General features: G+C 53.4%; 3 protein-coding genes across 3 annotated transcripts; 2 read left to right on the forward strand and 1 right to left on the reverse strand.

Moving 5' to 3' along the window:
- Positions 1-96: 96 nt before the first annotated feature.
- On the forward strand, positions 97-2,802 carry F5Z01DRAFT_626860 (HEAT repeat-containing protein; the record flags this gene model as incomplete). Its single annotated transcript, XM_046261508.1, has 2 exons — positions 97-2,724; positions 2,776-2,802. 2 exons carry the CDS (start codon positions 97-99, stop codon positions 2,800-2,802), a joined length of 2,655 nt encoding a protein of 884 aa, XP_046115588.1.
- Positions 2,803-3,235: 433 nt separating this feature from the next.
- On the reverse strand, positions 3,236-5,024 carry F5Z01DRAFT_260320 (uncharacterized protein). Its single transcript, XM_046258579.1, has 3 exons — positions 4,446-5,024; positions 4,131-4,397; positions 3,236-4,074 (listed from the first exon to the last, which is right to left on the reverse strand). Exons 1-3 carry the CDS (start codon positions 4,791-4,793, stop codon positions 3,475-3,477), a joined length of 1,215 nt encoding a protein of 404 aa, XP_046115589.1. The 5' UTR covers positions 4,794-5,024; the 3' UTR covers positions 3,236-3,474.
- Positions 5,025-5,765: 741 nt separating this feature from the next.
- F5Z01DRAFT_260241 (uncharacterized protein) lies at positions 5,766-15,773 on the forward strand. Its single transcript, XM_046258578.1, has one exon. It carries the CDS (start codon positions 5,991-5,993, stop codon positions 15,615-15,617), a length of 9,627 nt encoding a protein of 3,208 aa, XP_046115590.1. The 5' UTR covers positions 5,766-5,990; the 3' UTR covers positions 15,618-15,773.
- Positions 15,774-17,352: the final 1,579 nt, after the last annotated feature.

Here is a 17,352-nt window from a genome sequence, read left to right on the forward strand (position 1 = left end):
CCGCAGAAGCGAATTCGCAGATACCTATTCCCTTCCTCGACCGAATCCCACCTCGATACTTCTCGGCGCGAACAGATTATTAGACGTCTATACAGGATGGCCGACGCAGAGGAGGACTTCAGCTCCCTGCCGCTCCCCGATCGTTTTACGCACAAAGTCTGGAAAGTCCGCAAAGCTGCCTACGAGGACGCCGCCAAACAATTCTCTGTCTCCCCCAGTGAAGACGACCCCTGCTTTCGACCGTTCATAAATGACCCGAGCTTGTGGAAAGGCGCCGTATTAGACTCCAATGTCGCGGCTCAACAAGAGGGTGTCACAGCGCTCAGCGCATTCCTCAAATATGGCGGAAGGGACTGCTGCACCCGAACACGCGGTCATGCGATCACACCTATCGTTGAGAAGTGCTTGTCGTCCACCAGAGCTGCGACAAAACAGAATGCCATCGAGGCCCTGCTTTTATACATAGAATTGGATACCTCAGGCCCAGTTATTGAAGAGATGCTACCCGGCTTGTCGAACAAAGTTCCCAAGAACGTGGCTGCTACACTCAACGCCCTCACCCAGGTCTTCCACAACTACGGCTGCAAGATCGTGGACCCGAAACCAGTCTTAAAGTGCCTACCTAAGGTGTTCGGTGCTGCTGACAAGAACATTCGTGCCGAGGCGACAAATCTTACCGTGGAGCTTTACCGATGGCTTCGCGAGGCCATGAAACCCATGTTTTGGGGCGAACTCAAGAGTACCCAGCAAACCGACTTGGAAGCGCAATTCGAGAAAATCAAAGCCGAGCCCCCGCCAAAGCAGGAAAGGCTCCTGCGCTCCCAGCAAGCAGCCCGAGAGGCTGCTCCAGCTGGCGGCGATGAAGGAGAAGAAGATGTCGATGATGGACCTGAGGAAGCCGGCGAGATGGACGCATTCGATCTGGCGGAACCGCAGGATGTGCTATCAAAGGTCCCCTCTAATTTCAGCGAGCAGCTTGCGTCGTCAAAATGGAAGGACCGTAAAGAGGCCGTCGAGGGACTGTACAAAGTCTTGGACGTACCTCGAATCAAGGACGGCGATTTCGGTGAGATCAATCGTGGGCTCGCCAAGTGTATGAAAGACGCAAACGTTGCAGTTGTCACGCAAGCTGCCCAATGCATTGAATTGCTGGCCAAGGGGTTACGCACCAATTACGCCAAATACAGAGCAACTGTCATGCAGCCTATCATGGACCGTCTAAAGGAGAAAAAGGCGACAGTCGCTGACGCACTCGGAGGAGCTCTGGACGCTGTGTTTATGGCGACAAGTTTGTCGGACTGTCTTGAGGATGTTATCGCTTACCTGGGAAACAAGAACCCTCAGGTCAAGGAGGGTACCATGAAGTTTCTCATCCGCTGTCTTCGAACCACTAGGGACGTTCCCGGGAAGCAGGAAATTACGACTATCTGCGAATCTGGCAAGAAACTCCTGGCAGAATCCAGCCCGGCACTACGTGATGGTGGTGCTGAGATCCTGGGCACCGTGATGAAGATAATCGGTGAGCGAGCCATGACGCCGTACCTCGAGGGCCTTGACGACATCCGCAAAACCAAAGTCAAGGAGTTCTTTGAAGCAGCCGAGGTGAAAGCAAAGGACAAGCCTAAGCCCAAACCACCTGCACCCAAGGCAGCTGCTCCAGTGGCTAAGAAAGTGCTGGGCGGAAAGAAACCCGTCGCTAGAAAGCCTGCGGCAACTGCACCAGCCACGGCTCCGCCAGCTGAGCCTGCGCCAGCTGCGCCGAAAGCAGCTGCTGGCAAGGTAGGCATGCCCAAGCCCTCGGGTCTTGGAGGTCTTAAAGCTCCCCAGAAGCGTGCCTTGGGCGCACCTGCGTCACCGAGGCGTGCACCAGGCGGACCGCCTGTCATGCCTGGCGAAGACGATGCCCCTCCCCCACAGCCGAAAGCTGGCCTCACTCGGGGCCTGGCAGGTCGGTCTCTTGCTAAACCTGCGTCGGCTGCTCCTCAAATGCCCCCAGACTCACCTCCACCACAAAGTGGGTTGACAGCTGTGGAGCGAGCAGAGCTGGACGAATTGCGTGCAGCAAATGAGCGGCTCACTCGACAGGTGGATGACATGAGACAGGAGAGAAGCAAGTTCATGACGGAGATCCAGGAGCTCAAAAACCAGAACGCAGGTCTCATTGAGGACCACACCCGCGACGTCCTGAGCATCAAGGCGAAGGAAACACAGCTTGTGAGGGCACGCAGCGATGCTGAAGCCACCGAGCAGGTTAACGAACGCCTTCGACGGGAGCTCGAACGCTTAAAGAGAGCCTTGAGTCGTGCCGAAGGCCTCGGTGCGCCGCCGGGTGGCTCAGGAAGCCCCAGACTCACATCACCAACCCTGGATGAGGCTGGGATCTATCGTGACTCCGGCGCAGCATCTTCGAACAGGCATCGGATGAGCTTCACCAGCACGCAGTCTGAGGAAAAAGAGAATGGCGAGCTTTTACATGCTAGAACCAAGGCCCTTAGCCCTGAGCTGAGATATGCAGGCAGTGCAGCGTCGTCCGGTCGAGGTTCTCCTGCTAGGGGGTTCAGGAGCGCTCAGTCGAACCTCGACGACCACAGCGAGTCTGGCTCAGCAATGTCCCGAGAGAGGCCTGGTTCATCGTTACCGCAGCCCTCCGGAAATGGTCAGGAGAGTTGGAAGCGCGCTGCTGAAGTGACCAGTCAGCTGAAGGCCCGAATTGAGCAGATGAAAGTAGGTGGCTATTGCCAGTGCTCTTCATTACAGTACTGACACGACACGCAGGCGAAGCAGGGCTATTCACGCCCTTGAAATGGCATTCGCAGAGAGCAGGCACTTTGGCCAAGAAATTGTGGTTGCCGCATCGACCGGGCATGGTCTGTGTACAGAGAAGGACTTGGATGGGCATGGGCAGGTTCGGTTGGTATCTGGGTGCATTACTGGGCGTTGGACGCATACCCCTTGTGCTGTTCTGTTACTTTTTGATTCGACCTGCAATTCGAGCATCTCCGCGAGAACCAGTTCGTCTTTAGAGATCCCGACCTAGTGGGCACTTGCGAGACAGACTACATCTCAATCTAAGAGACTGCCGGTTACATGCGCTGCTGCTTCGCTACTAAACACGGCTAGATCATGAGGACTCTAGGCTCTCGGCCTTATGCCCAGCCTCATGGCAGTGATCGTAGCGCCAGCTGCATATTCCATCTCTCATCGGAGTATCTAATACTTTTCGTGTGGCACCCTCATGAGCACAATCGCCGACCGCTACCGAATCATCCAGTGTGGTGCTGAGACGAGGTGCGGCCGTGTCAAAGACAGCTACATCCTTGGATCAAATGGTGTTTACACTCACGTTCCCGACATTTTCAAGAGAAGGTACTCAAAGATTTTACAACATGGAGGCCCAAGAGTACCATCGATAGATTGCAACTATATGTGTGTTGCGCCAGAACGCCTGCTAAATAATACTGAGATGGATGGCGCTCACTTGGACTCGCTGTCCTTGTCCTTCTTGTCATCCGACTTATCCTCCGAACTCTTATCATCCTCCTTGGTCGCATCTGACTTCTCGTTGTCGTTCTTGTCCGCAGTACCATCATTGTCCTTTTGCGCCTTATCCGCCTTCTTGCCGTTTCCATCTGCGGTCTTCTTCTTCTTCGCCTCCTCCTGCTTCTTACGCTCCTCCTCAGCCTTGATCTTCTTCTTCTCCTCGAGCTCTACCTTCTCCCAATTGGTCGTTGTGTCGGCGATACCTGTGCGGGTGATGTTCTCCCGCAGGTGATCACCCCCAAGACGCTCGTACTTTTCAATCTGCGACCGGCCGACCAGGGATACAAAGATAGCCAGTCCAACCATGGCTGTGAGTAGGAAACGGTACTGTCCGTACCAACGTGGCGCCCAGCCACGGGTCGATGCTCGGAGATCGGCAAAGTAAAGTCCAACAAAGGCGCCAAACTGGGCTGTCAGACCATACTCAATGGGCATGAGCAGTGTGGGCCACGCGACGACGGGCGCGATTACTCCCATTGCGTATCGAAATCGGGTTCGAGGGTATGATGGTCCCTTTTCAGCGTACTCGAGACCCTTGACAGCATTAGACTGGGCCGCTGTTCGTCCGTGAGTTGTAGATTTGCACTTACCCAGTGAATGGCACCCAAGAAAGATATGATGACGGCGCCGTAGCCCAACTGGACTGGCTCAATGTTATGCAGAAGCCACTGCGCTGTTTCGTGGTTTATCATGATGGAGTCCTTGAATGAACTGCCACTGGGAACGGTTTGCGATAGGTCCCAGCCCAGGTAAATTGTCGAGAGAGATGTTGCGAGGTAAGGGACAGTGCCCGCGAGCCCCAGGATGTGCGACTCTTTGGGGATCTTGCTCAAGCGGAAGGCGTCCTTGACGATTCCCTGGATAATGTGAGTATAGTTAATTGGGGCCAAAGTGAGAATGCTTACAAGATCATGCCTCAGCCCGTCGTTGACATTGGGGTTAGCCGAGCCACCTCCCTCTGGCAATCCATCGAACTTTGCACGCGTAGTGCTGTCCACCGAGACAGACTCAGTGTCAGGCTGTAGTTTCTGCTGCGCAACCTTGCGCTCGGCTTCGTAGTCAATTTCTCGCTTCGGTGGTGGCTGGTCCTCTTGACTGCGCTTGCCATCGTTACTAGCGAATCTAGTGGACTGCGCAAGGACCAATGGCTTCTGTTTGGCCAAACCCAGCGCCAGCGAGGGTGTCGAAGACGTGGGCTTCGCGAAAGGCGTTGGCCTGAGCTGGCGGATCAGAGGTCTCGTGGATCGAAACATGACTGGTCTACTTATCGCATAAGGGCAAGGGCAAAGTTGGTCAAGATGGAGAGAGATATGTCGCGTGAGCTCAAGTTAAGATTGGTGCAAGAGGGGGTAGTGCCAGAATCACCCAAAGTCAATTGCAAGCGGCGTAGGATATTTAAAAGCACCACAGGCTCATCGGCACGATGCATACATCATCGCAAGGTCTTGCGCTCCGGGATGCCTGGGTCGAGATGGGGCTTGTCTGGGTCGGCGCACCTTGCGCTGGCGCATCATTACCAACTTATCAAGGGCAGCATGGATGCTGGCCCTCTGGCCTCCAGTCTTCCTTCCTACCCTACCTTACCTTACCTTACATCACAGATATTTGGAGCTCACCTTGGGACATGACGTCATGTCGTGGAACATTCTGTCCGCCTGAGCTAAGGCATGCGATTGCGGAAACGGGCAGGAGACATTAGGAGGTAGCTGGTCACTTCAAGGACGAGTTTTGAGAATGAACCCCCCGAATCGAAGCTGTGATCTTCCTAATATCTGATAAATAGGGAGCCGCATGTATCTGTTGTTCTCGCGACACGTCGAGACGTCGTCGGGTTTCGTGTGGATGGAGGTGGTTGAGTGCTCCACAGGGTCCGATCCGAGCTGGATGTGGAAGGCGCCCGCCCTCGCGAAATCCACCCTGAAAACGAGCACCTGTCGGGAAAGCGTCATCAGCTGTAAACAGGTTAGAGGTGGACATCGATATCCAGCTAGTCCATGGCGCTGATTGGCCAAGAGCTACCATGATCCCGATCTGAACCAAACTCCCACACGTACCTAGTAGGTCGTGCTTCCTACGATTCATCTCCAGCGTTTTGCTGTATCCTGCATACCTAATCAGTCGACTCGACGCGCACCACGCTTCGCGCTGTCCTTCGGTCGATTCCCTTACGCTTCAGCGACACGGCGATTCCACACTCGCTCAGTGCTCTTATCGCCAAGCCTCGACCGAGCGTCGTCACCACGAAACAGAACAAAACTCAGCACCCATCCATCCCCCACCATACAGCGACTCCAGTTCACGACCGGACGGCAACTATAAAAGAGAAAGCGGTGTAATTTCCACTACACCCGGGTCGAGATCGTGAACCTCTCTCTCAATGTCGTCATCTTGAAAATCGAACATCCCAGTGTGATACCCCTTGCCTGGGTTACGGCTCGACCGATTTCGCAATGCTTGAAGGTCTCGTCGCCGGGTTGCTTAACCGCTTCCTGGGCATGTACGTCAAGAATTTCGACCCTACACAGCTCAAGGTCGGCATCTGGTCAGGAGATGTCAAGCTCCGCAATCTAAAGCTACGCCGGGAGGCTCTAGATCAGCTCAAGCTACCGGTCAATGTCATTGAAGGCCACGTTGGTGAACTGACACTGGTCATTCCGTGGTCGAACCTTGGTGGAGCGCCGGTCAAGGTCTTTGTTGAGGATGTTTTCCTCCTTGCCAGCCCAAAAGAGGAGGCGGAATACGATGAAGACGAGGAGGAACGACGCAGGCAGCGAATCAAGATGGAGAAGCTCGACAGTGCTGAGCTTTTGAAGGAAAGGAACCAAGAGGGCTTGAGCCAGGAAGAAGTAAAGAAAAACCAGAGCTTCACTCAGAGTTTGGTTACCAAAATCGTCGACAACCTCCAGGTCTCTGTAAAGAACATTCATATCCGGTACGAGGACTCAATCTCCGCACCAGGGCATCCGTTTGCACTGGGCGTAACGCTGCAGGAGTTCAGCGCTGTCAGCACGGATGGTGAATGGAAGCCGACCTTCATTCAGCATGCAGGCGATGCGACACACAAGCTTGCGACATTGGGCGCGCTGGCCGTATATTGGAATACCGACAGTGAACTCATGGGCACGGGAAGAGAAACTGCCTCGGCTGATGAAATAATGCCTTACGAAGAAATGATTGCCATGTTCAAGCGCATGATCAAGCATGAGGAGACCAATTCCAAGCACCAATTCATCCTACGGCCCGTCAGTGGCCAGGCAAAGATTGAACTCGACAAAACAGGCAACGTCAAGGTGCCCAAGTTCAAGGCAAATCTCTTGTTCGAGGAGATCGGCCTCGTCCTGGACGATGATCAGTACCGAGATGGCTTGATGATGGTTGATCTCTTCCACTACTTCCTCCGTCACCAGGAATACAAGAAGCTGCAACCCAAGGGTGTTACGCCAAAGGAAGACCCCCGGGCATGGTTGCTGTTCGCAGGTAACGCAGTCCTTGGGAAGATCCACGACCGTAACCGACGCTGGACGTGGGACTACTTCAAAGAGCGTCGCGACGACCGCAAACGTTATATGGAACTGTTCAAGAAAAAGAAGCAGCAACAGCAGCTCACCACTGAGGAGAATGACGACCTCTCAAGGCTAGAGTGGAAACTTGAATACGAAGACCTCCGCTTTTGGCGTTCGTTGGCTCGCAATGAGCTGAAGAAGGAGAATGCAGCTGCACTCAAGAAGCAGCCTCAACAACAGGAACAGCAGGGCTGGGTGTCATGGCTGTGGGGGTCGAAGCCCCAGGAGAAGATTGAGGAGAACGAGGAAAACACCCAAATGACTGAGCAGCAGCGGAAAGAGCTGTATGAAGCCATTGACTGGGACGAGAAGACGGCCCTGGCCGAGTCTGTGGACACTCCCCGAGAAGCCGTCAAACTGTGCCTTGAGGCCTCTCTCAGCACGGGAAGCTTCACCCTTCGAAAAAGCCCTCATAACAATCCAGCAGATCTACTTAGCCTTCACTTCGATGTGTTCAAAGCTAAAGCACTGCAACGCAAGGATTCCCTGCTGGCCAGTGTTAGCCTTGGCGGACTTCGTGTCAACGATGGCACCACTCCCGATACCCTTTACCCCGAGATCGTTCGTGTCAAAGGCGCACCAGATACCCGCAGGAGCAAGCGTTTATCCCTGGTTGAGCTTGACAAGCCCGACGAGGATCCCTTCTTCCAGTTTGAGTTCGAAAAGAACCCGATTGAGCGCGAGGGCGACATAGCAGTTGTCGGCAAATTGAAGCCCTTGGAGATTGTATGGAATCCCAACTTCGTGGTTGGAGTAGCAGACTTCTTCAGACCTCCAGAAAGGCACATGGAGTCAATCACAGCCTTGATGGAAAGTGCTGGGGCGACTGTCGAGGGTCTTCGCGAGCAAACTCGGGCAGGTCTTGAGTTTGCGCTCGAAGAGCACAAGACAATCAATGCCGAGCTCGATCTTCAGGCACCGCTCATTATTGTTCCGGTCAGCATCACCACCCATGACTCGACTTGTCTCATTGTTGATGCCGGTCATATCCATATCAACAGTGAACTGGTGGACCAAAGCACCCTGAGGGAGATCCAGTCAAAGCAGCGGCAATCATACAGCGATGAAGATTTCAAGAGGCTTGAATCAGCAATGTACGACCGGTTCCTAGTGAAGCTCACATCTACACAAGTACTTATCGGACCTTCAATTGAGGAGACCAAGTCGCAGCTGGTCGACAAGGACGAGGGCTCGCCGCTACACGTTGTGGACAAGATCAACGTTGACTTTGTTGTGGAGACCTCCATCTTGCCAAAAGCGCCGAATCTCACCAAGCTCAAAGTGCACGGGCACCTGCCAATTCTTCATGCCGCAGTCTCGGACTCGAAGTACAAGAACCTGATGAAGATCATTGAGGTGGCCGTGCCAAAGTTTGGTAATGAGCTGTCGAAACCTGTCAAACACGAGAATCAAGATGACCGCGCGCAACTGTCCAAAAAACGTCCTTCTACAAGTGTTTCAAACAGGTCCCGAAGAAAGTCTGGCCGCCCGCGTGCTATGTCGGAGGCTTTCCCATTCCTGCAGCCCCATACTGCAGTCGTTCTGAACGACATGGATGATGATGATGACAACGACGACTTCGAAGATGCCAGTGATGGTGCCGATGAAGAGCATCTCAAAGTGCAGCAACGAAACTTTGAATTCAAGTTTACTGTCGACACCCTAAAAGGATCACTATACAAGAGCGATCCTGATCGTCGCAAGCCTGATAGTCTACTATTGGAGCTCATCGCGGAACGTTTTGACCTGGAGTTCTACATCCGCCCTTATGACATGGTGGCCGAGGTTTCCCTTGGCGCCGTGACTATGGACGATTTCGTGGACAATCCCTCAGCTGAATTCAAGTCAATCGTGTCCACGGGTGACAGCGAGGACCAGAAGGCGGGAAGAAGCCTTGTGCATGTCAAATTTGTCAAGGTCAACCCACAGTCTCCTGAATTCATGCCCGTGTATGAAGGTGTGGAAACCAACATCACGGCCGCGGTGTCCACTATCAACCTTATTGTCACCCGTAAGACATTGTTGACTCTTCTGGATTTCATTCTCGTCACCTTCACCGGCGGGAACAACGATCAGTCCAGTGAACCAAAGGCTATAGCTGCTTCTGGGGACAAGGACGATGATGATGCTGAAAGCGAGGAGACTATTCTCGAGGCTGAGACACCGAAGAACAACAACGCAGGGTCGATTCGTGTCAAGGTAGATCTGAAGAGTATCCGGATGATTCTCAACAATGATGGGATACGACTGGCCACGCTCTCACTGAATCAGGCTGACACTGGTATCTTCATCCGTGGTAAAACCATGAGGATATCGTCCAAGCTCGGAGACCTCTCTTTGGTTGACGATGTAAATCAAGGTGTCTCTGCAGACTCGAATCTTCGCAAACTAGTTACCATCCAAGGAGATGAACTGGCCGACTTCCGCTACGAGACTTTCGACTCCGACAACCCTAACGGGTATCCAGGCTACGACAGCTCTATTTACCTCAGAGCCGGTTCTGTCAAGATCAATTTCGTGGAGGAGCCCTTCCGCAAAATTCTCGAGTTCTTGGTCAAGTTTGGAAAGATGCAAGCGCTGTACAACGCGGCTCGTCAAGCCGCTGCGAATCAGGCAAATCAGATTCAACAAAGCCCCAGTCGCTTCAAATTCGACGTGGTCGTGAAGACTCCAATTTTAGTTTTCCCACGTTTCGTTATGCCCGGGCAGCCGAAAAGAGACTTGGTCACGGCGTACTTGGGTGAAATATACGCGCAGAACAAATTCGCCCCCATTGACGACAGCGAAGACTCGGACATCGCTATGAAGATCTCGGCCGGCATCCGCAACACTCGACTGACCTCAGATTTCCACTATTCAGATGACCGCTCGGAGGAATTGGAGATGATTGATTCTGTTGACTTGGGTTTCAACATCACGCATGCCGAGCACAAGCCAGGAGCTAAACGTCCAGACACGGAAATTGAAGGCTCGATGTCGGATTTCAACTTGAAGCTGACGCAGTATCAGCTCAAGTCCCTATTGGCCATCTCGAAGTCAGTGCCCGCGGCATTTGCCGGCGAAGGAACAGATGGTGATGAGGAGGCAGCAAGGGCCGTTGACCAAGAGACTTTGAAACGTGCTCGAACTCTCGACACCCAAAATGATGATCAGCCATTGGTGGACCTGGGCCCCGAACTGAGCTCCATTGACAAAGCATGGACGAAGCTGGACCTCGTCTTCAAAGTCAACACAATTGGGCTGGAGCTGATTATGGCAAGGCCAGACGAGCCCTGCGGCGACGCTGCTTCGCGCAGCTTGTCTCGTTTCTCGCTGGATGACACCAAGGTTAAGACGAGAATGTTATCGGACGGCTCGCTCGAGGCAGAACTACTCATTCACTCCTTCACTATCCATGACAGTCGCCAAGGGGAGTCCAATCGATTCCGCCGGATCATGACGTCTGCAAACAAGGATGTCCAGCAGCTGATGGCATCAGTAACCATGTCCGGGGGTAAGGAGCGCAGTCTGATTGCCATGTGCACTATCGACAGTCCTCGCGTAATTTTCGCGCTCGATTATCTGTTTGCTATTCAGAAATTCGCTGTGGAAGGCTTGGCGGAGGACGAGCCTTTGCCAATTGACGACGAGAGCATGGCTGACATGGCCGACGAATCGGACACGGACTCTTTGACTACGACTCAGACAAGATCACAAAGAGAGGAGCCACAGCTGTCACGGCAACACAGCACTCTCAGCCATCGCTCACAGCGCCAGTCAGAAGAAAAGCAGCCTAAGATAAGCGTCGCGTTTCGGGTCAATCTGGTGGATGCACAAGTCATCCTTATTGCCAACCCCTTATCATCCAGCTCTGAAGCCATTGTCCTCAGTATTCGACAGATGCTTTTGTCGCAGCAACACGCTCTGACCTTCCAGGTATCCCAGATCGGCATGTTCCTGTGCCGCATGGACAAATTCGAAACATCTAGACTGCGCATCATTGATGACTTCTCAGTCCAGATGAGCATGGATAGCTCACAAGCACTCACGACAAGTATTCATGTTGAAGTCGAACCTCTCATTCTACGGTTGTCTTTGCGGGACATTCTCCTTGCCGTGCAGATTTTCAGCAAGGCTGGCGAGCTTTCAGGCAACGAGCCTTCCAAGCAACCGAAAGAAACGTCTGCCGAGCAAAAGGCGCGGGAACTGAGAAACGCCGGGTTGAAACAGAAGTCGGGCAGTGGTCGCGGGCAGTCGACTATTGCAAAGACCAAGGGATCCAGATCTGTGACGCACCACGATGGCAAGTCGCCAAAGAAGCCAGTAGCAACGGCACCTCGACGGCACGAAGAGCTGTCAGCAACGATAGAGGGCGTTCGCGTGGTCCTCATTGGCGACCTCCATGAGCTTCCTATACTTGACATTGGCGTGAAAGATTTCACTGCATCCGCAGTCAATTGGTCGTCGAATCTCAAGGCCGACGTGGCCATTGACTTGTACTCCAACGTCTACAATTTCTCCAAGTCAAGCTGGGAGCCACTGCTTGAGCCATGGCAAGTGGGTTTAGGCGTTGCGAAGGACCCCGTCTCCGGGCTTTTCTCAGTTGACCTCGTCTCCAAGAAGACATTCGACGTAACTATCACCACGGCTTCCATTGCACTGGCCTCGAAGTCTTTCGACTTCCTGACTACCGAGCAGGATGTGTTGGACAAGCCTCGAGGGCATGAGGCGCCCTACAAGATCCGCAATTATACCGGCTTCGACGTGGTCGTAAACTCTAAGAGCCCGACAAGTGACGAGCCGATTTCAGTCAGGCTGGAAGACGGCAACGAAGCACCATGGAGCTTCGAACACTGGGAGAAGATGCGTGAAAACCTTCTCACCGAGTCGAACCAGAACGATGTCACAATTACGCTTGAGGGCAGTGGCTTCGATCCTGTGAAGAATGTACGCCTTAACCGCGAAGGCGAATTCTTGTATGCACTGCGTCCTAAGACGGACGAAATACTGCACAGGGTATGCGTGGAGGTCAATTTGGGCTCAGACAACGTCAAATACGTGACACTGAGATCTCCTTTCCTCGTCGAAAACGCCACCGAGATACCTGTAGAGCTAGGTATTTACGACGCAGCCGACGGACACTTGCTCAAGATTGAGAAGATTGCGCCCGGTGAGGCGCGCCCTGCACCTGTTGGTGCGGCTTTCGAGAAGCGTGCTCTCGTGCGTCCTGATGCCGGTTTTGGATATCAATGGAGTAGCGAGCAGTTGTGGTGGAGAGATCTGTTGAAGAAACCTACGAAACAGGTCGTTTGCAAGGGAGAGAACGGTGACCCTTTCTACTTCCAGGTCAATGCCCGCTTCAATCGGGCCAATCCTCTCACCAAGTCATATCCCTACATGAAGGTCAAATTGTCTGCGCCTGTCACCTTGGAGAACCTTCTGCCGTATGACTTCAAGTATCGCATCTACGACAAGAACACCAAGAAAGACTGGTCGAATTTCCTTCGCAAAGGTGGCGTCAGCCCTGTCCACGTTGTCGAATTGTCGCACCTGCTATTGCTCAGCGTGGATATGCAAGACACCGTGTTCAAGCCAAGCGATTTCGCTGTTATCAACTCGGGAGCCAGCGACGAATTCCGCAAAGAGAACCGCGTCCTACTTAAAGACGCACAGGGACAGCCACTGCACCTCAAGCTGCAATACTTCAAGATACCCAACAGTGGTGGCGCCTTCAAGGTGACTGTCTACAGTCCATACGTCGTGTTGAACAAGACCGGCCTTGACCTGACCATAAGGGCCAAAACTTTCCTCCAGCAAGCTCGGGCTGCCGCTGGTCAGCATCCGTTAGTTGATAATTCTGAGGAGGGGCGTCCCAAGGCCTTGCCTTTCATGTTCTCTTACGGAAACGACGACAACCGCAACCGTGCCCTGCTTAGGGTGGCTGACTCGGAATGGTCAAAACCACAGAGCTTCGACGCAATCGGAAGCACTTCCGAAGTCGTGCTCAACTCAGCATCCAAAAACAAGGAGATACACCTCGGCATCACGGTCAACTCAGGCGAGGGCAAGTACAAGCTGACCAAGGTCGTCACGCTTGCCCCGAGATTTGTCTTGGACAACAGGCTTAATGAAGAGCTACTCATCCGGGAGTCTAGTTCTTCTGGCTACATGACTCTAAAACCAGGGTCGCCTCAGCCGCTGCACTTTATGCAGAAGTCGCCAGTGAAGCAGCTCTGTCTCTGTTTTGCCGGCGTTAATAACCAGTGGACCGCACCATTCAACATTGCCGATATTGGTACGAACCATGTGAAGGTGGCGAAGGCTGGTCAAAGTCAGAAGTTGATCCGGATTGAGATCCTTATGGAAGACTCAACGCTGTTCTTGAACTTCAGCATGGAAACGAAGAACTGGCCCTTCTCTATGCGCAACGAAAGCGATCTCGAGTTCACCTTCTACCAAGCCAACCCTAACGTGGACGAGGACGGTGTTGAGGATCGCAGTGGATGGAAACCAGTCCGGTATCGTCTTCCACCACGCAGCATCATGCCATACGCGTGGGACTTCCCGGCCGCGAAGCATCGTGAGATCGTCATTTCTGCGAACAACAAGGAGAGGCATGTCAAGCTCGCAGAGATTGGCAATCAGATACCCATGAAATTCCCCAATCCCAATGGCCAACAAAAGATTATCGACATCAACGTTGCCGCTGATGGGCCCACGCAGACACTCATCTTGAGCAATTTCCGCGCCAGCAAGAGCATGTACAAGCCCAAGAACCTAGAGAGAACCAAGACTGGTCTAGAGGCCTTTGAGGTCAAGGACCAAGACACCGGCGCGACATTCCTGGCTCAATTGAAGCTCTCGGGCATTGGCATCTCACTCGTCAACGCGCAGCTCAAAGAGCTGGCGTATATCAACTTCAAGGACCTTCAGTTACGATACAGCGATTCGCCTTTGATCCAGACTGTTTCCCTGTCCATCAAATGGATCCAGATTGACAATCAGCTCTACGGCGGGCTCTTCCCCATGGTGTTGTATCCGAGCGTCGTGCCCAAGAAGGCACAGGAGGTTGATGCACACCCGTCGCTGCACATGATGGTCAGCCGCGTCAAGGACGATTCGTACGGTGTCTTGTACATCAAGTACGCGACGATACTACTACAGCAGATGACGGTCGATCTCGACGAAGATTTTGTCTTTGCGCTGCTGGACTTTTCCAACGTGCCCGGCGCACGCTGGACAATCGAAGAGGAAGGCAGGCTATGCGACGACAGCCTAGACATACCTCAGCCGACGCAGCAGCAAGCGGGGCAGGATATGTACTTTGAGGTGCTGAACATCCAGCCCATGCAGATTGATCTTAGCTTCATGCGGACCGAACGTATCAACGCCGAGGACAAAACATCTACACGCAACCCCATCATGTTTTTCCTCAACGTCATGACCATGGCCATTGGCAATGTCAACGATGCGCCTGTTCGGTTCAACGCGCTCATGCTGGACAGTGTACGGGTGTCCACTCAGGTACTGATGCAAAACATTTCCAATCATTACAGCCAGGAAGTCATGTACCAGATCCACAAGATCCTCGGATCGGCCGATTTCCTGGGCAATCCAGTGGGCTTGTTCAACAACATCTCGTCCGGTGTCACCGACATCTTCTACGAGCCGTACCAGGGCCTCATCCTTTCGGACAAGCCGGAGGAATTCGGACTCGGAATCGCCAAGGGTGCCGCTTCGTTTGCGAAGAAGACGGTGTTCGGATTCAGCGACAGCTTCTCCAAATTCACGGGCAGTCTTAGCAAGGGCCTGGCAGCAGCGTCACTGGATAAACAGTTCCAGGACCGCCGCCGAATCACGAGGGCAAGGAATAGACCGAAGCATGCACTGTACGGCGTTACAGCCGGCGCGAACAGCTTGTTCACCAGCGTCGCCTCTGGTGTCGGCGGACTGGCACGCAAACCTCTGGAGGGCGCTGAGCAAGAGGGCGCGTTCGGCTTCTTCAAGGGTGTCGGCAAGGGCGTGCTCGGGCTAGCGACGAAGCCTGCCGTCGGTGTGCTCGACATGGCGAGCAATGTGAGCGAAGGTATTCGCAATACCACAACCGTCTTTGACGGCCAGGAACTCGATCGGTCGCGGTTCCCACGGTTCATCCCTAACGATGGTATCGTGCGCCCTTACAATCCGCGCGAGGCACTGGGTCAGTACTGGCTCAAGCAAGTCGACAATGGAAAATATTTCGATGAGCAGTACATTGGACACTTGGAGCTTCCCAAGGAGGACATGGTTGTGATGGTTACGTTTGCGCGGATCCTGCTCATTCGGAGTCGCAGGTTGGCAAGCGAGTGGGACATTCCGTTGAAGGATGTGCAGACTATTGCAAAAGAGAGGACGGGTGTCAGCTTGACGTTGCGTGGAGGTGCCAACGGGCCGTTCATACCTGTCGGTGGAGGAAGTGAGAGGGGGTTCTTGTACAAGATGCTTGGAGTCGCTGTGGAGGAGTTTAACATGCGGTTCAGGAGCGGTGAGCCTTGATGAGGCGAAGCCGGTCCTGTTTTCACTTGCTGGTTCGTTGCTGGTCCATGGCAATCAGTGCGTATTGTACCTAGAATAGTGAATTCGCAAAGAAAGTATACGCCACCAATAGCGATTGATCATCAAGAACCGCGTCGAGGCATGTGACACATTACTTTCTTGGGATCCGTAGCCGACTGGTAGACTGCAGTGGCAGGGTTGTCATTCGTATCGTTTGCAAGTCAAACCCTGGTACACATTGATTCTATCTTGTGATCACTTTGCATGTGGAACATCGAGAACTTGCCCACTCTGGGAAATTGGTACGCAGGACCAGGATCACGCGTGGTTGCGTTTCAACACGCATTATCAGTCTGTGTAAGCGCCCAGAAAGCAGGTCGAGAGGCGTGGGGTCTGCCGAGGCGGAGTCCGCCGATGGCTCAAGATGATCCCAGCAGCGCTTTGCGGACAGCCCCAAGCCTCTCACGTTTCTCTTACGCGATGAATATCATGGTTCCCCAGAGGGCCAAAGCTAATCCCCAGATGATTTGCGCTTGTTGTCACGATCATGATGAGTTTGCGGGGAGAGCTTGAAATCTGGGGGCCGAGGGAGTGAGGTTTGTCGCCAATGCAACACTGGCGCGTGGCGGACTGAAGAAGTCTCGAAGAACAGACTGCAGGGATGAGCAGAGACACGCACATCTGCTCCTAACAACAAATGACTAGGATGAGACAGGCGGAAGACCCAGGCTGCAGCATGTGATAAGAACCTGGGCGCAAGTTGGACACTCTATCCATGTTGTCCGACGTTCCGTTGGTGTGAGTGGTGTTACTGGTGTTACTCATGATGATTTCAATGTTCAAAGGCCGCTTGGGTTCGAGGCCGGTCCGCGTTATCTTTCAGTGTGCTAGTCGAGAAACTAGACTAGGAATTCATATCGAGGATCCTTTGTCGGGATGCTTGGGCTGCTTCGGCGTTCCCCGACAGTAATGAACAGCTCCAGAGACAAACCGGGGAGCAAACTCCTTATCAAATACTTGTGCGTGCTTAGCGTAAGTGAGTAGTCATCGGGATTGTCGTCTCCCGACAACAGGCTTTGATCCCGTCGAACTTTGTATGCATATTTCCACCACTCATCAACATAGAAAGACTCATCTTGGCTCAGAGACCCTGCCGAGGGTCGGTGGACGGGCAACAGAGACAGTCCAATATGAACTGTGAATGCATCGTCTGCGGCTTAGGCTTTTCATCCAGCTAAGCTGATTGGCGTTTTGGATCGAGGTCGCCTTCCAGAATGGGAATAGAGCCGCCGAGCGCCCTCCGTGGCGGCGGAGTTCTTGGGGTTGTGCGATGCGGCGCTGATTGGTTCGCGATACCAGAAGCACGCATCGAACATTTCGAAATGGTAAGGCCCCGCACCCACTGATAAGCGCTGCTTTTGTGCGCACTGTGCTATGTTGCCACAATTGGGGTTGAGGCACCGTGCGGACAGGCTCTTCAGAAGTGGCCACATCCGCATGCTAATCTGACGCTAGCTACATTTGTCTCCCATGCCGACTGGCTGCACTCGAGCTTTGGGGGGGCGCCAAGGCCCTCCACAGGGGACTTTTTTTCTTCTCGTAGTTTTCGAGAGTCAACCCGTGGAGAATTTTTTAAGGTTGCCAGCCATTTGCGCGTGTGCGATTCGACAATTCGGCCAATGGAGGCCGCGAGGTGGCACGCGACCCTTGGGATGTGGCGCCCAAGCCAAGGAAG

The sequence above is a fragment of the Emericellopsis atlantica genome (genome assembly GCF_019669845.1).
Source record: "Emericellopsis atlantica unplaced genomic scaffold F5Z01scaffold_25, whole genome shotgun sequence".
NCBI lineage: Eukaryota > Fungi > Ascomycota > Sordariomycetes > Hypocreales > Bionectriaceae > Emericellopsis > Emericellopsis atlantica.